At 35.9% G+C, this 23,787-nt stretch overlaps 1 protein-coding gene across 3 annotated transcripts in view; it reads left to right on the forward strand.

Moving 5' to 3' along the window:
- The window catches only part of CCSER1 (coiled-coil serine rich protein 1), a 1,259,722-nt gene that overhangs the window by 159,429 nt on the left and 1,076,506 nt on the right, over window positions 1-23,787 (forward strand). For all 3 annotated transcript variants that reach the window (XM_027116919.1, XM_027116920.1, XM_027116921.1), the window contains exon 3: window positions 8,075-8,259. In XM_027116919.1, coding sequence (XP_026972720.1) covers window positions 8,075-8,259 — 185 coding nt within the window. The remainder of the gene's footprint in view (window positions 1-8,074; window positions 8,260-23,787) is intronic.

The raw sequence follows: 23,787 nt of genomic DNA on the forward strand, positions 1-23,787 counted from the left end.
AATTGGAAAATTAAATTGTATATTTAAAGTGAACAAAGTGATGATTTGGTATATGTTACATTGTGAAAGAATTCCACCCCCCCCCCCCATCAAGTTAGTTAATATATCCATCACGTCACATATTTACCTTTTTGGTTTTTGTTTTTGAGAAATTTAAGTTCAACTATAGTCACCTTGTTATACACTAGATCCTCAGATCTTATTTATCTTATAACTGAAAGTTTGTACCCTTTTACCAAGGCAACCACTTTTCTACTCTCTGTTTCTATGAGTTGAGCTTTCTAAAAAAGATTCCACATGTAAGTGATACCATGCAGTATTGGTCTTTCTCTGTCTGGCTTATTTCACTTAGCATATCTTCAAGATTCATCCATGTTGTCACAAATGACAGGATTTCCTTCTTTTTTAAGGCTGAATAATATTCCATTGTATGTAGATACTGCATTTTCTTTATCCATTCCTTTTTTCTCATACTTAGGATGTTTCCAGACCTCTGCTATTGTGAATAATGCTGCTGTGAACATGGGAGTACAGATATGTCTTTGAGATAGTGATTTTGCTGCCTTTGGGTATATTACCGGAAGTAAGATTGCTGGATCATATAGTAGCTCTATTTTTAATTTCTTGAAGAACCTCCATAATGTTTTCCATAGTGGCTGCACCAGTTTACATTCTCACCAACAGTGCACAAGGGTTCCCTTTTTTCCATATGCTCAAAAACATGTGTTGTCTTTTGACTTTTTGATAATGGCCATCCTAATGAAAGTGAGGTGATATCTCATTGTGGTTTTGATTTGCATTTCCCAGATGATAGGGATGTTGAGCTCCTTTTCATGTACCTATTGGCCATTTGTATGTCTTATTTGGAAAAATGTTTACTTAGGGCCTTTGCCCATTTTAATTTTTTTTTCTTGCTATTGAGTTGTATGAATTTTGTGTATATTTTGGATATTAACCCCTTATAGGATATATGATTTGCAAATATTTTCTCCCATCCAATTGGTCCAATTGGTTGTCTTTTATTTCTTTCTTTTTTATTTTTATTTTTTTGTTTTCTGTGCAGAAGCTTTTTAGTTTGAAGTAGTCCTACTTGTTTATTTTTGCTTTTATTTCTTTTGCTCTTGACATCAAATCCAAAAAATCATTATCAAGATGAATGTCAAAGAGCTTATACCCATGTTTACTTCTAGGAGGTTTACAGTTTTTGGTCTTAACTTTCAAGTCATTAATCAATTTTAGTTGATTTTGGTGTGTGGTATAGGATAAGGTCCCAGTTTCATCTTTTCGCATGTGACTGTCCATTTTTCAACACTGTCTATTGAACAGACTATCTTTTCCCCATTATATATTCTTGGGTTCTTTGTCAGAAATTAATTGCCACATTTGCATGGGTTTATTTCTTGGCTGTCTCTTCTATTCCATTGATCTATGTGTCTGTTTTTACACCAGTACCATACTGTTTTGATAACTGTAGCTTTGTAATATAGTTTAAAATCAGGACGTGTAATGCCTCTATCTTTGTTCTTCTTTATCAAGATTACTTTGGCTATTTGGGGTGTTCTTTGTTTCTGTACAAATTTTAGGATTTTTTTTTCTATTTCTGTGAAAAATGTCAGTGTAATTTTGATAAGAATTGCATTGAATCTGTAGATCCCTTTGGGTAATATGAACATTTTAACAATATTAATCTTTCCAATTCATGAACATGGAATATCTCTTTATTTTTATTTTCTTCATTTTCTTTCATCAATGTCTTTTATAGTTTTCAGTGTATATATTTTTTGCTTCCTGGATTAAACTTGTTCCTAGGTATTTTATTCTTTTTGATGCAACTGTAGACGGGTTTGTATTCTTAATTTCTCTTTCTTTCTTTTATTTTTTTAATTTTTCAATTTAATTTAATTTTTATACAGCAGGTTCTTATTAGTCATCAGTTTTATACACATCAGTGTATACATGTCAATCCCAATTGCCCAATTCATCACACCACCATCCCTACCCCCCCCACACAGCTTTCCCCCCTTGGTGTCCATACGTTTGTTCTCTACACCTGTGTCTCAACTTCTGCCCTGCAAACCAGTTCATCTGTACCATTTCTCTAGGTTCCACATACATGCGTTAATATACGATATTTGTTTTTCTCTTTCTGACTTACTTCACTCTGTATGACAGTCTCTAGGTGCATCCACGTCTCTACAAATGACCCAATTTAGTTCCTTTTTATGGCTGAGTAATATTCTGTTGTATATATGTACCACATCTTCTTTATCCATTCATCTGTTGATGGGCATTTAGGTTGCTTCATGACCTGGCTATTGTAAATAGTGCTGCAATGAACATTGGGGTGCATGTGTCTTTTTGAATTATGGTTTTCTCTGGGCATATGCCCAGCAGTGGGATTGCTGGATCATATGGTAATTCTATTTTTAGTTTTTCAAGAAAACTCCATACTGTTCTCCATAGTGGCTGTATCAATTTACATTCCCACTGACAGTGCAACAGGGTTCCCTTTTCTCCACACCCTCTCCAGCATTTCTTGTTTGTAGATTATCTGATGATACCCATTCTAACTGGTGTGAGGTGACACCTCATTGTAATTTTGATTTGCATTTCTCTAATAATTAGTGGTGTTGAGCAGCGTTTCATGTGCTTCTTGCCATCTGTATATCTTCTTTGGAGAAATGTCTATTAAGGTCTTCTGCCCATTTTTTGATTGGGTTGTTTGTTTCTTTAATATTGAGCTGCATGAGCTGTTTATATGTTTTGGAGATTAATCCTTTGTCCATTGATTCATTTGCAAATATTTTCTCTCATTCTGAGGGTTGTCTTTTCGTCTTGTTTATGGTTTCCTTTGCTGTGCAAAAGCTTTGAAGTTTCATTAGGTCCCATTTGTTTATTCTTGTTTTTATTTCCATTACTCTACGAGGTGGATCAAAAAAGATCTTGCTGCGATTTATGTCAAAGACTGTTCTTACTATGTTTTCCTCTAAGAGTTTTACAGTATCTAGTCTTACATTTAGGCCTCTAATCCATTTTGAGTTTATTTTTGTGTATGGTGTTAGGGAGTGTACTAATTTCATTCTTTTACATGTAGCTGTCCAGTTGTCCCAGCACCACTTATTGAAGAGACTGTCTTTTAGCCATTGTATATCCTTGCCTCCTTTGTCATAGATTATTTGACTATAGATGCATGGGTTTATCTCTGGGCTTTCGATCTTGTTCCATTGATCTATGTTTCTGTTTTTATGCCACTACCATATTGTCTTGATTACTGTAGCTTTGTAGTATGGTCTGAGGTCAGGGAGTCTGATTCCTCCAGCTCTGTTTTTTTCCCTCAAGCCTGCTTTGGCTATTCGGGGTCTTTTCTGTCTCCATACAAATTTTAAGATTTTTTGTTATAGTTCCGTAAAAAATGCCAATGGTGATTTGATAGGGATTGCATTGAATGTGTAGATTGCTTTGGGTAGTGTAGTCATTTTGACAGTATTGATTCTTCCAATGCAAGAACATGGTATATCTCTCCATCGGTTGGTATCATCTTTGATTTCTTTCATCAGTGTCTTATAGTTTTCTGCATACAGGTCTTTTTTCTCCCCAGGTAGGTTTATTCCTAGATATATTATTCTTTTTGTTGCAATGGTAAATGGGAGTGATTCCTTAATTTGTCTTTCAGATTTTTCATCATTAGTCTATAGGAATGGAAGAGATTTCTGTGCATTAATTTTGTATCCTGCAACTTTACCAAAATCATTGATTAGTTCTAGTAGTTTTCTGCTGGCATTTTTAGGATTCTCTATGTATAGTGTCATATCATCTGCAAACAGTGACAGTTTTACTTCTTCTTTTCCAATTTGGATTCCTTTTATTTCTTTTTCTTCTCTGATTGCCATGGCTAGGATTTCCAAAACTATGTTGAATAATAGTGGTGAGAGTGGACATCCTTTTCTTGTTCCTGATCTTAGAGGAAATGCTTTCAGTTTTTCACCATTGAGAATGTTGTTTGCTGTGGGTTTGTCATATATGGCCTTCATTATGTTGAGGTAGGTTCCCTCTATGCCCACTTTCTGGAGAGTTTTTATCATAAATGTGTGTTGAATTTTGTCAAAAGCTTTTTCTGCATCGATTGAGATAATCATATGGTTTTTATTCAGTTTGTTAATATGGTGTATCACATTGATTGATTTGCATATATTGAAGAATCCTTGCATCCCTGGGATAAATCCCACTTGATCATGGTGTATGATCCTTTTAATGTGTTGTTGGATTCTGTTTGCTCGTATTTTGTTGAGGATTTTTGCATGTATATTCATCAGTGATATTGGTCTCTAATTTTCTTTTTTTATTGTATCTTTGTCTGGTTTTGGTATTAGGTGATGGTGGTTTCATAGAATGAGTTTTGGAATGTTCCTTCCTCTGCAATTTTTTGGAAGAGTTTGAGATGGATGGGTGTTAGCTCTTCTCTAAATGTTTGATAGAATTCACGTGTGAAGCCATCTGGTCCTGGACTTTTGTTTGTTGGAAGGTTTTTAATCACAGTTTCAATTTCACTACTTGTGATTGGTCTGTTCATATTTTCTATTTCTTCCTGGTTCAGTCTTGGAAAGTTATACCTTTCTAAGAATTTGTCCATTTCTTCCAGGTTGTGCACTTTATTGGCATAGAGTTGCTTGTAGTAGTCTGTTAGGAGGCTTTGTATTTCTACGGTTTCTATTGTAACTTCTCCTTTCTCATTTCTAATTTTATTGATTTGTGTCCTCTCCTTCCTTTTCTTGGTGAGTCTAGCTAATGGTTTATCAATTCTGTTTATCTTCTCAAAGAACCAGGTTTTAGTTTTATTGAACTTTGCTATTGTTTTCTTTGTTTCTATTTCATTTATTTCTGCTCTGATCTTTATGATTTCATTCCTTCTGCTCTCTTTGCGTTTTGTTTGTTCTTCTTTCTCTAGTTCCTTTAGGTGTAAGGTAAGGTTTCTATTTGAGATTTTTCTTGTTTTTTGAGGTAGGCTTGTATAGCTATAAACTTCCCTCTTAGAGCTGCTTTTGCTGCATCCCATAGTTTTTGGATCGTTGTGTTTTCATTGTCATTTGTCTTTAGGTATTTTTTGATTTTCTCTTTGATTTCTTCAGTAATCTCTTGGTTACTCAGTAACATATTGTTTAGCCTCCATGTGTTTGTGTTTTTTACGTTTTGTTTTCTGTATTTGATCTCTGATCTCATAGTGTTGTGGTCAGAAAAGATGCTTGATATGATTTCAATTGTCTTAAATTTACTGAGGCTTGATTTGTGACCCAAGATGTGATCTGTCCTGGAGAATGTTCCATGTGCACTTGAAAAGAAAGTGTAATCTGCTGTTTTGGGATGGAATGTCCTATAAATATCGATTAAATCTATCTGGTCTATTGTGTCATTTAAAACTTCTGTTTCCTTATTTATTTTCATTTATTTTCATTTTGGATGATTGGTGTAAGTGAGGTGTTAAAGTCCCCCACTGTGATTGTGTTACTGTTGATTTCCTCTTTTATTGCTGTTAGCAGTTGCCTTTTGTATTGAGGTGCTCCTATGTTGGGTGCATATATATTTATAATTGTTATATCTTCTTCTTGGATTCATCCCTTGATTATTATGTAGTGTCCTTCCTTGTCTCTTGTAACATTCTTTATTTTAAAGTTTCTTTTATCTGATATGAATATTGCTACTCCAGCTTTCTTTTGATTTCCATTTACATGGAATATCTTTTTCCATCCTCTCACTTTCAGTCTGTATGTGTCCCTAGGTCTGAAGTGGGTTTCTTGTAGACAGCATATATATGGGTCTTGTTTTTGTATCCATTCAGCAAGCCTGTGTCTTTTGGTGGGAGCATTTAATCCATTTACATTTAAGGTAATTATCGATATATATGTTCCTATGACCATTTTCTTAATTGTTTTGGGTTTGTTTTTGTAGATCCTTTTCTTCTCTTGTGTTTCCCACTCAGAGAAGTTCCTTTAGCATTTGTTGTGGAGCTGGTTTGGTGGTGCTGAATTCTCTTAGCTTTTGCTTGTCTGTAAAGCTCTTGATTTCTCCATCGAATCTGAATGCGATCCTTGCCGGGTAGAGTAATCTTGGTTGTAGGTTCTTCCCTTTCATCACTTTAAGTATATCATGCCACTCCCTTCTGGCTTGTAGAGTTTCTGCTGAGAAATCAGCTGTTAAACTTATGGGAGTTCCCTCTTATATTATTTGTCGTTTTTCCCTTGCTGCATTCAATAATTTTTCTTTAATTTTTGCCAATTTTATTACTATGTGTCTCGGCGTGTTTCTCTTGGGTTTATCCTGTATGGGACTTGCTGCGCTTCCTGGACTTGGGTGGCTATTTCCTTTCCCATGTTAGGGAAGTTTTCGACTATAATCTCTTCAAATATTTTCTCTGGTCCTTTCTCTCTCTCTTCTCCTTCTGGGACCCCTATAATGCGAATGTTGTTGTGTTTAATGTTGTCCCAGGGGTCTCTTAGGCTGTCTTAATTTCTTTTTATTCTTTTTTCTTTATTCTGTTCCGCAGCAGTGAATTTCACCATTCTGTCTTCCAGGTCACTTATCATTTCAGTTATTGTATAACAATATATCTGTTATACAATATTGTATTGTATAACAATATAACAAACAAACAGTTGTTTGTTTGTTCTTTAACTCTTCTAGGTCTTTGTTAAACATTTCTTGCATCTTTTGATCTTTATGTACATTGTTTTTCCACGGTCCTGGATCATCTTCACTCTCATTATTCTGAATTCTTTTTCTGGAAGGTTGCCTATCTCCACTTCATTTAGTTGTGTTTTTTTTGGTTTTATCCTTTTCCTTCTTCTGGTACATAGCCCTATGGTACATAGCCTTTTCATCTTGTCTATCTTTCTGTGAATGTGGTTTTCATTCCACTGGCTGCAGGATTGTAGTTCTTCTTGCTTCTGCTGTCTGCCCTCTGGTGGATCTTCACAAATTTTTGAAAAGGTGTTTGGGAATTCCCTGGCAGTCCAGTGGTTAGGACTCCGTGCTTCCACTGCAGGGGGCACAGGTTCGATCCCTGGTCAGGAAACTAAGATCCCGCATGCCTCGAGGTGCAGCCTAGCCAGCCTCACAAATGCATAAGCCAATTTCTTGCAATAAATCTTCTTAATATAGGTCTCCTACTGATTCTCTTTCTCTGACTGACAGATTTTTGTACTGGAGGTGGTTCTAGAGGAAGAGAATCTTAAGGATGAGTTTCTTAATTTCTCTTTCTCATAGTTCTTTGTTATTAGTTTCCATTTTTATGTACAGTGAATGGGGTATTACTCAAAGTAACATATTAACAAAAATTAGGGAGTAAGTCATACAGCTATTTGGGAGGCGTATATCAGTGCAAAGCGTATTGGGTAAAGATTCTGGGGCTGGAGTATGCCTGCAATGTTGTAGAAGCAGCAAGAAGTCCAATATGCCATAAGCAGAGTGAACAAGGTGCTGGTGGGCAGTAGAAGATGAGGTTAGAGAGATGAAGAGGTGAGCAATGGGAAGCCCCCTGTGTGGGGGTCTGGAGTAGGGTCATATCATGTGGAACCTGGTAGCCCGCTGGAAACACATCAGCTTTAGGATTAGAGAAGCGATCATGATCAATCTCACTTATGTTTTAAGTGTATCATTCTGGTTACCTTGTAGAAAATAGATTGTGTATTGGTTGGGGAGAGGCAGGTGGGAGTAGGCAGGGGCAGGAGGCTATTAGGAAGTATTGCAGTAACCAAGGCAAGCCCTGATGGACTTTGTGCCAGAAGTTAGTGTGGGAGGTGGTGAGAAGTGGTCACATTCTGTATACAGTTGAAGGTAATGAGGACAGGATTTGCTTATATGATTTACGTGAGGTATGAGGAAGCCAAGGATGACTAGAAAGTTTTAGAGGCTTCAAAGTGATTACATAGTTAAGTAAAGTACCACTACTAATTCAAAAAGTTTTCTGTGATTGAGACTTGTTGAATGACACTAAGAGTTTTCCATTTACTTTCAGTGGAACATTTATAAAAACTACATTTAAGCATTTATATTAATTTTTATTTATTTATTTTTTAAATAGTTCTTGCCAGTAGCCTCAGTCCATACCGTGAAGGAAGATTTATAGAGAGGCGACTGCGATCCTCATCAGAAGGAACTGCAGGGAGTAGCAGGATGATTTTGAAACCAAAAGATGGAAATGTAGAAGAAGTTAATAGTCTAAGAAAGCAAAGAGCAGGTTCATCATCTTCAAAAATGAACAGCATGGTAAGTATATACATATACCTGCATATAATAAAATAATCCCATATATTACTGGCAAGTTCATGCTCCTTGCAAATTGAAGCATTAGTTTCAGGTGTGCAGCAAGGTGATTCAGTAAATATACTCTCTCAGATTCTTTTCCATTATAGATTATTACAAGATATTGAATATAGTTCCCTGTGCTGTACAGTAGGTCCTTGTTGCTTATCTGATTTATATATAGTAGTGTGTACACATTAATCCCAAATGCCTAACTTATCTTCTCCCCATCCCCTTTGGTAACCATAAGTTTGTTTTCTATGTCTGTGAGTCTATTTCTGTCCTGTGGATAAGTTCATTTGTATCATTTATTTAGATTCCACATATAAGTGATACCATATGATATTTGTTTTTCTCTATCTGACTTGCTTCACTTAATATGATAATCTCTAGATCCATCCATTTTGCTGCAAATGGCATTATTTCATTCTTTTTTTATGGCTGAGTAATATCCCATTTTGTGTAATGTATGTGTGTATATATACACATGTGTATATATGTATATGTATGTGTATATATATGTGTATATATACATCTTTTTTATTCACTCATCTGTCGATGTATATTTAGGCTGCTTCCATGTCTTGGCTATTTTAAATTGTGCTGCTGTGAACATTGGGGTGCATGTATCTTTTTGAATTAGAGTTTTCTCTGGATATATGCCCAGGAGTCAGATGGCTGGATCATGTGGTAATTCTGTTTTCAGTTTTCTGAGGAACCTCCATACTGTTTCCCACAGTGGCTGCACTGACTTACATTCCCACTAACAGTGTAGGAGGGTTCCCTTTTCTCGATACCCTCTCCAGCATTTGTTATTTGTAGACTTTTTAATGCTGGCCATTCTGACTGGTGTGAGGTGATACCTCATTGTGGTTTTGATTTGCATTTCTCTAGTAATTAGTAATATTGAGCATATTTTCATGTGCCTGTTGGCCATCTGTATATCTTCTTTGGAGAAATACCTATTTAGGTCTTCTGCCCATTTTTTGATTGGGTTTTTTTTTAATATTAAGCTGTATGAGCTGTTTGTATATTTTGGAAATTAATCCCTTGTCGATATTATCATATGCAAATATTTTCTCCCAGTCCGTAGGTTGTCTTTTTGTTTTGTTTATGGTTTCCTTTGCTGTGCAAAAGCTTTTAAGTTTAATTAGGTGCCATTTGTTTAGTTTTGCTTTTATTTCCATTGTTCTAGGAGACAGATCCAAAAAAATATTGCTGCAATTTATGTCAAAGAGCATTCTGCCTGTGTTTTCCCCTAGGAGCTTTATAGTATCTGGTGTTAAATTTAGGTCTTTAATCCATTTTGAGTTTATTTTTGTATATGGTGTTAGAGGATGTTTTAATTTTATTCTTTTATATGTAGCTGTCTCGTTTTCCCAGCATCACTTATTGAAGAGACTTTCTTTTGAAGGAAAAATTGGTTTGCATAGTTGATATCACAAGTCAGAGAGGTTAAGTCTTCACTTGAGATGCTCATGGGTCACAACACATAGAAGCACACCAGGATAGCAACCCTTAAAATCTGTCTTTCTTGCTTGCATGGAAGGTTTGACATTCTCCATCCTAGAGCAAGACCCTGGGATATACAGTCTAAGAAAAATGTTGATCATGAAGACAACCTCTGACAACATCATTTCACACCATTTCTCCATCTTTAGCCACCTAAAAAATGTCCTGTTGTCAACCACACATATGCCAGTACCACCCTTAGAGCCCTTAGTGCAGGGGTCCCCAACCCCCGGGCCACGGACCGGTACCGGTCTGTGGCCTGTTAGGAACTGGGCCGCACAGCAGGAGGTGAGTGACGGGCCAGCGAGCGAAGCTTTGTCTGTATTTACAGCTGCTCCCCATCGCTTGCGTTACCACCTGAACCATCACCCTGCACCCCGGTGCATGGAGAAATTGTCTTCCATGAAACTGGTCCTGGTGCCGAAAAGGTTGGGGACTGCTGCTTTAGTGGATCCTATTCTTCCTATCTTTCTACAGTTCCCACTTCACATAGGGTGAGAATCCTTGAGGGTCAAGGTGATATGCCCATGCAAAGCTTTAACACATTCCAGGTGACCGAGATTCCAGATTCCTGGTTCAAATTGTGGAGGCCTGCAGATGAGGGTGGAAATGGGGTGTGTAGAGGAGGGTGGGGTCTGAGCTTGCACTTGTGAGCTGGGGTGTCTTAGAGGTAACTTGTATTAGCTCCCTCACAGTGTAGGATACAGCCAGAGTGGGGAAAGATGTGAGTGGACTGCAGCCCGGGAGGTCCGTGAGTCCTCAGGCCTCACAAATATTGGGGTGGGCTTGCCTTCTGGATTCCATTTGCTCCCTTTCTCATGTGTCCTTTTTCAGCAGTGTCTTTGATTTTCTAGTGTTTAACACTGCTTCTTTAAAAGGATCTATCCACCTACCTACTTATATGTGAAAAATGCTCGAAACTAAATCACTTATATCTATATATCTTAGACAATTACGTTTCAAATGAAAACATTAGGTTATCTAGTTCTGACAATTGCAATGAGAAGAAGCCTTAAGTTACTGAGGCAACACTGAGTGATAGCAAAACCATTGTGTTTGAAGTTAGAGGTTCTAGCCATTAGGTCAGGCTTGGCCAGATTTTAATCTTGGACAAATCATCTACAGAACAACAAACGATAATGGGTTTCTTGCTTCTTTTATGCTAAAAAATGACTGTGTATCTGTGTATTTATATTTGCATATATAGAAAGATATTACATTATATTATATTTCATCTTTCTTTCTGTTCTTTGCATTGAAAATATTATATTATTATTGTTGCAATTGATTTTTTTTGTCTAAATACAAGAACATGTTAAAATAGATTTCCAATTGATACAACATTAAAAGTTATGGCTAATGAATTATTATGAAACATCTATTTTCACCAAATTTCTATTATTCCTTTTTAAAGACGTATTTATATTAATAAGTGTGCCCTGTTTATTACTTTTGCCCAAAGTTGGGCCTTTTACTTATTCTTTTTATATCTCGTGTTTTTCATACTACGTTTATATAATTCTCATCATAACATCACAAAATCATTATTCTTCTCCTCAGATACACTTTCAAGGTTTAAAATTTTAAATGTCAAATATAAAAATGTGATTTTGTTAATTTATTTGAGGTTTTTTATAAATTTTCAAAAAGTATACCTGCAGTGATATAGATCGTCCACTAGATGGCATGATTACACCATTGCCATGGTAGGGGAAACGCTATGGAGATTAGACGGAAACTTGGTTAAACTATTGTACATGTTCACTGGATTCACAGGTAAAACTTGTTGAAATAAATACTGACACCCTTGAATTTCCACACGAAATGTATCGAAATTACTTTATGACTTTCTTCCTTAGGACTTTGCAACTAATATCTCGATCTTTAATTAATTTATAGTGTAATAGTTAATTTAACATGCATACAATGTATTATTTAGCTCTTAGCAATATAAGGAAGAAATGCTAGGATTTTTAGGTAATTTTAGCTATATGTGAAGCAAGTGACATATGTTTAGGAAATGATAGCTTTATGTGTGAGAAGATGCACACATTTTCTATATTCCTCTTCCAAAATAATTCAGGTGAATATGTGTGTTTAAGAATGCATCCATGGTTCAGTTATTCTTTTCTTTTAGAGCAATAGTAGTGACATGTATTTTTAATACTTATTTGAACCAAGGGACTACTCTTAATGCTTCTCATATATTATCACATTCAGTCCTCACAATATTATGAACCAAGTGATGCTTTTACTGATCACGTTTTGCAAAAGAGTAAAATAAGGCACTAAGAAGATAAGCGACTTGCCCGAAAACACAGATAGTAAGTGGCAGAAATAGGATTTAGATTTGGATACTCACTGTCCAGCTTCAAATCCTACATGCTTTGGGGGGAATGTAATAGATTTAAAATTAATTTTTCATTTTCCTTGCATTATTTCTGTATAATGAAGTTAACACATTTAAGGCAATCTATGCTTGCTCTAAGTCTAGACTACAACCCTCTGTAAGGAATACAAAAAATAAACAAAATGTAGTACTTATTCTGGATTTAAAATGTGGTAATATGTCTTGGTATGCTGATGAATGGTATCAATGTCTTTACTGAGAGATAGCTCATCCAAAAAGGAACTTTGTCACAAAAGAAGATACTTATACTTAGAAGGAACTAGAGTATTTCATATAGGTCATGAGGATTTAATTCTACCAATGGTGTATGGCTCTGTTTATTAAGATGCAGAGGGTTCCTGTGAATGACCAAAAATATTCCCTAATAGGTGAGATAGACCACAATTCTAGTGTTTTTGTACACTTTGGGGATATTTCAGTATAAAAGGGAAAGGGCAGGATGTATTAACTCTTTGAACACCAGTGGCTCAGAATAAATTGGACTTTGCTTAAATTTATTACAAGAGATCAATATATATGTAACAATTTGATGAGCATTCAAATTTATTATATATCTTTAAACTGCTTTAAATAAAGACTTCCCTTAATTTTCCTCTGAGTAACTTTCTTGATACTTTCCTTAGGATGGTCCAAACATTTAAAAACAACTTTTCTAGAAGTAGGCTCTTTCTTTCCAGGAACTTTCCCTCCAGATTATGATGTATAAGTGATTAAATGTAAGGATTTGTCTTGGTTTCTCCAGCAGCTTCACACAGTGAAGTCTAACTCTAAATATTTATGAGATCACCCTGCTCTAAAAAAAGTATTAATTGAGGATAGATTTGTATGTGTTAAACAATATATACCACCTGGCATCACTAGAGGAAGGAAAGTGCCTGAGTGTATGAGGAAGGATGAGCCAGGCTACATAAGAGCAAACAACCTCCAAATTTTAATGACTTTATAATATAGATTTATTTCTCGCTCCGGCTATGTGTTCATTGCAGAAGGTGCTGGAGTTCCATTCAGTATCTCCTCCTTCTGTATCCAGGCTGTTGAAGCAGCAGCTGTTGCAAAACACTGCCTTTCACTGTGGTAAAAGATCTCTGGAGACTGTACCCCAGTAATAAATGCTTTACCTGTGAGAGACTCACTTCATTTCCCGCTGAGCAAATCTAATCACCAGGCCCAAACTTGCCACAAAAGGGGCCAGAGAATAGTCTCTTGCATGTGTCTGGATGTTGTAGACCCAGATATGTATCATGGGCACTAGTGACTATGATATTCCCTAATAGTTTATTGTATCTCAGTTCTTTTAATTAACTGAGATTTCCTGCTTACCTCCTCCCTCCCTGTTGTCTTCAGGCATTTGATGGGCATAAAGTCATTTGATTTGATGCCTCACACTGAGCTGGTCATTGTGTTTCAGAAAGAGGAAAACATCTTTGACATTGAAGGATTCATTTTAACCACAAGTTTTTTCCTTTGAGACGTGCTCTCTTCCTGACTTAAAGGCCTTGAGATGTATATCTAAATTAACTTTACTTGACTCCCGGTTTGGGAATATTACTATATTTGGAAATACTTGTTATTATTACATTAAAAAGCTGGCTTGGAAAGCTGTGTTAGCTTTAGCTTACTCAGCAAATGCATCCACAGAGTTCCCCGGAACTATCTGTGCTGAGCGATTCTGACAATTTACTTATGGCCACTTTTACTCTGACAGCTTAATTCCTCTCATTTGTGGTTTGGCATCCTGTTGCCTTTGTGTAGAAACTGTGAATAGCGTAGTAAAAACATGAACTGTAGGACTTCTTCGCTAGAAGAACAGACCAGATGTATATTTGAGAAAAAAAACAGTTACTTGCATATCAGCAGCGTCTCATGTTGTTAATTCTTTGATATGTTGAAATCTAGAATTTAAATATTATTGACAATAATTGATTAAGACTGATTAAGCCCTGTGGTAAATGGACAAGCACATAACTATGCATCCACTTCTCTTCTGGGGCGCACTGTTTTCTGCTGTGTTAGCGTTTTCTTCATTCATTCGTCCATTCATCAATTCATTCACAATTTCTTTCAATAAATATTTATTTAGAACCTACTTTGAAGATGCAAAGATGAAAGAGACAGCCCTTTAGAATTTTAGAGTTCCAGACTGGGAGGTATTAACCTTATCTTATCAATACACCAGATTTAAGCATTTTGACCATCTTAAAATTCAGCATGGGTGGGGCATGCTTGATTTGGATTGTGACCATTGATATCAAAAGTAAAAGCGAATTAGAAAAGGGCACATGGGCCTTCCCTGGTGGTGAAGTGGTTGAGAGTCCGCCTGCCGATGCAGGGGATGCGGGCTTGTGCCCCGGTCCGGGAGGATCCCACATGCCGCGGAGCGGCTGGGCCCGTGAGCCATGGCCGCTGAGCCTGCGTGTCCGGAGCCTGTGCTCCGCAGCGGGAGAGGCCACAGCAGTGAGAGGCCCGCGTACCGCAAAAAAAAAAAAAAAAAAAAAAAGGCACATGAACTCCTGTATCCCTGATTTACATATACTTTATCTCACATGCTCAATTGACACTATTAATTATACATATAACTCCCTAGCGTTTTTGGCTAATTTCTAACATTGAGGACGATGCTAGTGCTGAGCAGGAACTCTGGGAGGCACTGCGGCAGGAAAGAAGAAAGTACAAAATTAATGTTTAAAGAATCACCTTCAAAACATCCCACCTCTACCATCCACTGGGCAAAAGAGTTCTCCTGGGCTTGTTTGGTATATGCACTTTCACACTTTCATTTTGTGGCATGAAAGTTGTTCAAGCTCAAAATTAAGAGCAAGTGAAAGATGATGATTATAAGATGTGATTCAAGAATTTTCTCCTCTGAATCCTGAAATCTTTTTTTTTTTTTTTTTGCGGTACGCGGGCCTCTTACTGTTGTGGGCGCTCCGGTTGCGGAGCACAGGCTCCGGACGCGCAGGCTCAGCGGCCATGGCTCACGGGCCCAGCCACTCCGCGGCATGTGGGATCTTCCCCGACTGGGGCACGAACCCATATCCGCTGCATCGACAGGCGGACTCTCAACCACTGCACCACCGGGGAAGCCCTGAATCCTGAAATCTTAAATAAGACTTTCAAATACGTAAAAATGTTAGTGGCTTTTTGAGGGTTACATCAGCTTTTGATGTAACATTGTGAATGGAATTAAAGCTAATATCATCGCGTGCTAACAAGGACATTTAATGAGAAAAGGAAGTCATTAATATATTTAAGAAAATGGGGCATATAAATCATTCTCCTTAATCCTTATGTATTTTAAGAAGGAAAATCGCAAGTATCACTCATTAGACATGCAATTACATTTGTTGATAAGTAGTATATTAATTTTAGATTAATAACCCTAGCCACAATGCCTTTATTGATTTTTCTAGTTATTAATGATAGTTTTCCTATCAATGTTCTTCTAAGTTGTATCATGTGTATGGCACACACCCCTTAGTTATTTGAATATGCTTAATTTATTAGATTTCATTCAGTATTTTAAATGGAAGAACTTTTGTATATATTAGCATTTCGTATAGCACTTAGTAAAGTGCCTGGTGCACAATAAATATGGGTGAATTAAAGGTAAAATTGCTGATTAGGTTGTGATATATGTTGATATAGATATGAATTAAGGCATTTAGAACAATCATTATGTGTGGTGTCCTTATGCACATTTTTGACATTTTAACGTATTATACAAATGTACAGATGTTTCTGTGATGCATTGTTTGATAAAACTGGTTTTTGATGCCAAGTACTTGATCAAGGCAATACCACCTTTGATATTGTTCTAGTAGAAGCATCATTCATTTTAGGATAATTGACCTTACAGAATGGTTTCCAGGATCATATCAGTACAATACTTATGGACTGGCCATACAAAGAAGACAAGAGTAGTCAATTGTTTGTGATATTATTGGAGAACCCATTAAAAAAATGTAAGTTCTGAGTCAAATATGTCTATAAGGTGATATTTAAAAATCCCCTGTGTATTTTATCTACCCCAACTCCATTTCTTATCAACTTATAGATTCAGAATTGCCTTTAAAAAAGAAGAATTGGATAAAATATTCCATTCATTGTTTTTCATTCTAGCTTTTGGGATGAGTCATTTTTGTTTAGAAGCTGTCACAATTTGTGTGTTTGGTGCACAATGCTATGAATAGCTTATTCAGAGAGTTAACTCACTTCATCTTAAATGACTTTAAGAAAAGTTGTAAGTAAATAAGTGCAGTATCCTAGATATTACCATTTCTCTTCGTACAGTTCGCATGAAAATGTCCATAGCACCTAATTTTTCCTTCTGTGATTACATTATTAAAATTTACTATAAATGTCTTAGTTTGTTCAGGCTGCTTTAACAAAATATCACAGACTGGATAGCTTATAAATGACAGAAATTTATTTCTCACAGTTCTGGGGGATGGGAAGTCCAAGATCAAGGTGGCAGCATGGTTCCTGATTTGTAGCCAGCATCTTCTCGCTGTGTCCTACCTGGTGGAAGGGGTTAGGGATCTCTCTGGAGCTTTTTTTATGCAGGCACTAATCCCATTCATGAGGGGTCCACCCTCATGACCTAAGCACCTCCCAAAGGCCCCCCCTTCTAATACCATCATCTTTGGGGATTAGAATTTCAACATATGGATTTTGGGGGAATACAAGCATTCAGGCCATAGCAATAAGCAATCACATTGTAACGATAGCAATGCTAGAATATATTAAAAGCTTCATTAAGAACAGTCATATTTCTACTTATTATTATTTATCAAGGAAATAATTAAGATGGACAATAGTAGAAGAAAATTAAAGATTTTTTTCTCTAACCACACTATATCTAGGATACCTGTTAGACATTTTATACCCCTCTGAAATTAAGAAATTGGAAAATTAAGGTTGTTTACCTTTTATTCTTGGGATTAGAATGCAAAGATGACAGTTTTATTTTTAATTGGTTCAGTTCATCTCAGTTTTCTGTAAGATGCAAACTATTTTATGCCTTGTTTAGGTAACCCCATGAGCTGACACAGCTTTCATAGTGTGAGAAAGAATATTTATTGATTCAGGATCCATGGCAAATCTCTGACCAGCTGAACACTGCACAGTCTGTAACATAGAATTGACCTTGAGTAAAATAACTATCTTTCCTGAGGGAATAGTCTTTGGAATTTGAAGTTTTTAAATTATTCTAGTTACACAATAAAGAAAAAATTACTCTTCCTAGGGTTATTCTATTATTTTGAAATTTAAATACAACATATTAAATTAATTTTAGTAAATTGAAAAAGCCAAATAAAATTTGACTTCCAAGGTCAAGAAGTATATTATTGTAGTAGAATTGTGTCTAATATTTTACATTACAGTCAGTTTATAGAAAAGATATAAATATTTTAATATATTAATATTTTCAAATAATTTAACAATCAAGACAGACATTTATAATAATCTCACAAACCATCATATTTACAATTCAGGATAAGGAAGTGGGATTTACAAATGAATCATGCATATACATTTCACACCTTTCCTATGTGATGATGTTTTTGTTTAGTCATTCCTAATTTAGAGTAGCTGTCATTTTATCACTTTTATAATTTAATTCAGTGATCATTTCACTCTAGTGTTAAAAGTTTGGTCTGAAATTCCTCCTTTGCTTAGATCTTCTGTTGTTCTAAGCTTGTTACGTTCAACTGGAAACAACCCAAGTACCTTTTTTTGGTTCCATCTCTTAGGCTCTTTATTGTATGCGTTTGTAATTTCCTTACAGAATTATGATTTTAATGCTTGGCCAGTTGTCTTCAGCACTACCCAATGATTAGTGTATGTGTCAGTGAGAAACACAAAGAATTTTTTTTGTCAGAGAAACTCAACATGAATCAGAGCTTTTATCAGTTGTCAAGAGGCGCAGGTGAAGCAGGGAGAGATCTGGAATACCGGCCCGTTTCCCAGCTCCTTTCTGCATGTGGTGGGCACTGGCCCAGATTGTTGGATAAAGTTTGCATTGTTAAATGTATATAGTCACCTCATTGACACAGAAAGATCCAATCAATATGAAACATCTCATTGTTTTTCTTTTTAATTATAGTCACCATGCTGTACACTACATCCTCAGAACTTATTTATCTTATAACTAGAAGTTTTCCCCTTTGACTTCATGAAACATCTCTACTTTATACTCCAATAGTTAGATAGCATACACAGACATATTTCAGGGAGTCATATCCCATAAATCTCTAAGTTCCAGCTTTATTTTTCATAAGCAGTCTCACTTAAACTCCCCTATAGTAAAAACCGTTTAGTTTTAGGGTTTGTTTGTTTGCTAATTCGGTCAGTCATTACTGTGTTTACAAGGAGATCTTTCCAGGAAGCAAACTCCCTGTAACGCTATCTCAGAGAATGGATCACAGGCCAATTGCTCATCTCAGGCACCAAGTGTAAGCTTTAAACACTCTCCTCCCACTATCCCGTTCTTGCCACCCACTCTTGGTCTTTTTCCCATCAGTCCCCCATTTCCTCTGATCTTAGAGAGCTATGTGTCCCTGCATTCTTTCAAAGCAGTTGTTTCTACTCGTCTTCCTGATTTCAACTCCTTACCTCCTTAAGAACAGTCATCATCAGTACATCTCTTATGTTTGCTTCTCTGGTTTCTTCTCCATCTCTTCACCGCTGTCAGTTTACAACACTGCCAAGTTTCCCAGCCTGAAGGAAATAAACAAAAATTAAACATTTTCTATATCCTGCTTGCTCCTGAAGTTTTCCTCCCTGTCCCTCTTTTCCACTACAAGGCAAACTTTTCTAAAAGACTAGCCTTCTCTTGCCAAATGCATTTCCTCACTGCCCACACAGTCCTCACTTTCATGTTTTATTAGCTCTTGTAATGTATAGTTTCTCAACATGGACACTATTGACATTTTGTCCTGGATAGTTCTTTGTTGGGAGGTGGGAGAGGGCTGTCTTGTGCACTGTGGGGTGTTTAATGGCATCCCTGACCCCTACGCATAAAATGCCAGTAGAACCCTCAAGTTGTGACAAGTGGACATATCTCCAGATGTTGAAAAATATGCCTTGGTAGGCAGAAACCACCGCAATGGAGAGCTTTTCTAAAGTCATTAGTGACTTTGACAGTTTTCATATTCTTTTTTTTCCAATCTTCATCTTTCTCGACTTCTCTTCAGCATTTCACACTGTTGAGGACTCTATATACTTATCACTTCTCCTTTTGCAGGGTTAACTCTCCTTTGGTTCTTCTCCTTTTCTCCTTTCAGACTCCTTTGCAAGCTGCTTTTTCATACTCAACAGCTATTACTAGGCATTTGGTTCTTGACCCCCTTTTTTTTTTTTAAACCTGTTCTATCTGAAAACTTAAGATGTAGGTGAAATGACATGTGGATTCCAAATGGAAAGGCTAGGAATCTCTCATATATCAGAAATCTGACAAAGCCAATATGCACTGAAAAGCACAATGTATTAGATTTATGGCAATAGAATAAGAGTTGATGAAAAAAAGCTATTTGCATAAGGAAAGTAGTTGAAAATCCAAGGACTGAAACTTTGGAGTGGAACTGGAAAAATATGCAGAGAATTGACTTTCACCCTCATAGTTCATGGCTTCTCTCCCTTTTTCCCCCCATCTATGTTACTATCCTATTTCAGTTTTTATACACTTGTATTTCAGCCTCCTTTTAAGGTACTCCAGGGATTCTCAATCCTTCCCTTCTGTTTCTAAAGTCATATTGGAGAAGTAGCAATTATTGATATATCACTTAAACTAGGACCTCCCTATTAGAGTCTGTGTAATATGTTGCAGTAATTAAGTCTACCCTCACTACCATCGCCCACAATTACGCTTTTTTTGGTTTTGTTTTGTTTTCAAATTGACAGCAGCTTAAGTTGAGCAAAAGACAGATAGTGGCAAAAGTTGTGTGCATTGTGCAAGCAGTGTATATTTGACCTTCCAGGACACTTGGCAACTACCAGAGAGCCACACATAGCCCACTTCTGTCTTACTCTCTTGCTGTTTCTGGTTTGTCTCCTCTGGAGCTTCCTGTGGATTGTGCCTCAGGCTGGCTGTGAACCAAGAGGAACTTGTGGTGTGCAGGGTGTGTGCTCAAAGGGGAGGGTGCAGTTTTCAGCATGATTTCAGAAGGGAAGAAAATCTATAAAATACCTTTAGTTCCCCAAATTATAAGAAAAGTAATAATTTAATAAAAATGTAGTAAATTAATAAATTCTTAAACAACTTTATAATATTTTCATGCTTTTTCACACTTCTTTTTTTCCCAAATGCCTTTAGTGCCTTCTAATATTTAATATCTTATAAGAATATGCTTTTTTATTTTCTCTTTGTAAAACTTGTCTGGAATAAAATCATATTGCTTAAGAACCAAAGGCAAACTATTTCTCCTAACACAGAAACATGATCAAAATAGACAAATTTTCAAAATAGGAGTTCTTCTTGTGTCCGTTAAGCATGACTTTAATTTCTTAAATAAGCAAGTATGGTGTGATAAAAGGAGCAAGCAGTTGTTAAGAGGACACCAAATTCCAGTCTCATTTTTTTCTCTTGATAATACTACCTACCTTATAGAGTTGTTGTAAGGATCAAATACTATATTTTATGTGAAAAGGCTTTATAAATTTTAAAGTGCTATATTGATGAAAATGACACATATTTATTAATAACATGGATTAAAGCCAGAAACTGAAATTAAATAATATTACCTTTTCCAGTAGCCATTTAGAAAGAAAAACATTTTAAGAGCCAAACTCACCTTTAAAGTATATCTCATCATGACAAGAAGTTGAGTTGGCTCCTTTAAGCCACAACAAAAATAATCCTTAAAATATTCAAGTTATTTATATGTTAGTGCTTTATAAGGGTAATCTGCTATTTACCTAATTTCTCATTTGTGTACTTTCCAGAAACTCATACATTTTTCAAAATCAAGTTATATTGCTTAGGAAAAAACTATTTGAGAAGTACACTTAAGATTTGCATATGTTACCATGTTTATGTTACCCTTTAATTAGAAAGTTTACTCGACCTAGTTATTTCCTGATTATGAAATTAGGAAAAAAGCATCTGCCCTAAGACAGGTGCCTTGGCTTTTTACAAAGAAATTTAATTTGCATTCTCTGTTTTCTTAAATAAAAAGTTTAAACATTGTGAACATTTATGTGAACACTCCCATAATAACTTGATAAATTACTTATTTAAAAGTATCTTCTGTTAAATCTTAAGTTAATTTTATCCAAAATAATAATAGGTAATGACTTCAAAAACAAAAAATAAAGTTGAAGAAAATAGTGAATTATAGAGTACCTTATCTATTTTACTTTAAAAATAAATTTTGAACTATAGTGTATTTACTAGTAGTACTAGTCTGTCCTGAGATAACTGAAGATCCCTAAACATTTGTGAGAGAAAGTTTTATGACACACTCAAGTTTTTGCTTTTGTCTCTCTTCTTTCTTCATTCTGTTGGAAGAATACATCTACCAGTAGGATATTCAGCTTGAATATTTGAACTACATGAATTTTAATGAGGAGGGGAGTAACCAGCTGTCACATAGTTCATATGATGTATTAGGTGCTGGTTGGGATGAGACAGTATATCTCAGCATGCTGTTGCCTTCAGTAGATTTATGTTCCAAAGAAATGTGGATACATTAATACAAATAGCGATTTCAGATGAAAAGATCAGCCACCTAGCTATGGTTCATGAATCACAGTGATTCTCTCTCTTTTATTTTTTAATAATAATGATAATAAAAGTATACGGAAACTATCACTGAGCCGAGTGGGTGCCAGGGTACACTGATCCTAAAGATTTAACCTGACCCAGCAGTCTACTGGAAGCTGCTATAGCTGAGAAAAAAGAACTAATCAGAGATGCTGGGCTTACATTTAGAATAAGAGAAAGGAACTATTAATGCGTGCTCTTTTCCAATAGCATTCATCTCTCTAGGAAATCCTGCAGGACAAAAGAGAGTTGGAACACTATTAAGTTTTATAAAGTGATACTATAGTTCCTTGAAGGGAACTTACTATTATGCAGCTGGAAGCCTGTAAGGTCTGTTGACTAAAGAAGTTCAAAGATAGCTACTGTTGTTCAGGATATAGTTTTGTTTTGTAGTTTTTGATTCAGCGCAGTGGGGTTGAACATAAAAGAAGCTAACATCTTGAGCTTTTCGTGAGTCTTTCCTTGTTGTTATAAGTAGACCATTAGGTAACTTTAAGGAAATCAGAACTGCTGACCCATACAAATGATTTTTACAGAAATTGCTTTTGCTCTATTAAAACAACATAAAGTGATTTTCTGATTTTGACACTATGACTTTGCTAAAAATTCCTATATTCATTTAGAAATAAGAATCATCTTGCCATAAAAAAGCAAATTATTCTGGTTCAATAAGCAAACGTATTTTACTAAAGCAGTGGATAAAAGCTTCATTAAAAAGTACTTTTTTTTTTTTTTCACTGAAATAGGATCACATTAAGAAAACCACAGTAGAATTGCTAAGGGTAAAGCAGCAGCCCAAATTGAAGAAAAATTCAAAAGACGATTCTATTATATGGCCTTAATGGGAAAGCAAAGTGAATTTTCAGTTGAACCCAGTGCTAGCTATGTGCCCTGGGTAAGTGTTCCACACTGTTTGAAGGGGATGGTGACCAAGAAGAGGCAGTCTCTTTACTTGTGGCAGCTGAGTTATATGATATTAAAAAAAGAAAGTCTAGGTTTCCTGTGAGGGTCATTGAATTCTTACATTCTAAAAAGACAGATTCCTTACAAGGACCACTAACTAGAATAGGCAGGAAATTACTGGTTCTGGAATGACTATTCCATGTCTAAGTAATGTATCGAATAGTAAGCAGCCTATTAACAACTCAGAAAAATAGAAATGAGAGGGTGGGTATACAGTGACCTTCATATTCACAGGTTCCAGATTCAACCAACTGTGGATCGAAAATATTTTTAAAAATTCCAGAATATTCCAAAGAGCAAGACTTGAATTTGCTTGGCACTGGCCATTATTTATATAGTATTTACATTGTATTAGATATTATACATAATCTAGAGATGATTTAAAGTATACGGGAGGATCTGGGTAGGTTATATGCAAATACTATGCTATTTTATATAAGGGACTTGAGCATCTGTGAATTTAGGTGTCCAAGCGGGGGTGGTCCTGGAACCAATCCCCTGCAGATACCAAAGGAGGACTACAAGTAGCTTTTAATTATTGGCAAGGCAGCACCAAGATTTAAGTAAGATGAATCCAAATTATTTCTTTAGTGAAGAACATTGTGGACTATATATCTTGAGCGGAAACTGGGTTAGGCATTGCGTATTTAAAGAAATGTAAAACAATTTTTGTTTTTGTTTTACTTTTTAAGGTTTTATCATATCTTTGTTCAGATAACCTCTTTCCACAAACTGCCGTATCCACAAAACAGAACTTGTAGGAAGTAGAACTCAGACGAGTAGAATGAGCTGTTTTCCTCTGTCTTTTCTTCTTTCCACCCCTTTTTGTCTACCTCTCCTTAGC

Source organism: Aethalodelphis obliquidens, unplaced genomic scaffold, assembly GCF_003676395.1.
Source record: "Aethalodelphis obliquidens isolate GAN/ISIS:26980383/991018 unplaced genomic scaffold, ASM367639v1 scaffold17, whole genome shotgun sequence".
NCBI classification, from domain to species: Eukaryota; Metazoa; Chordata; class Mammalia; order Artiodactyla; family Delphinidae; genus Aethalodelphis; species Aethalodelphis obliquidens.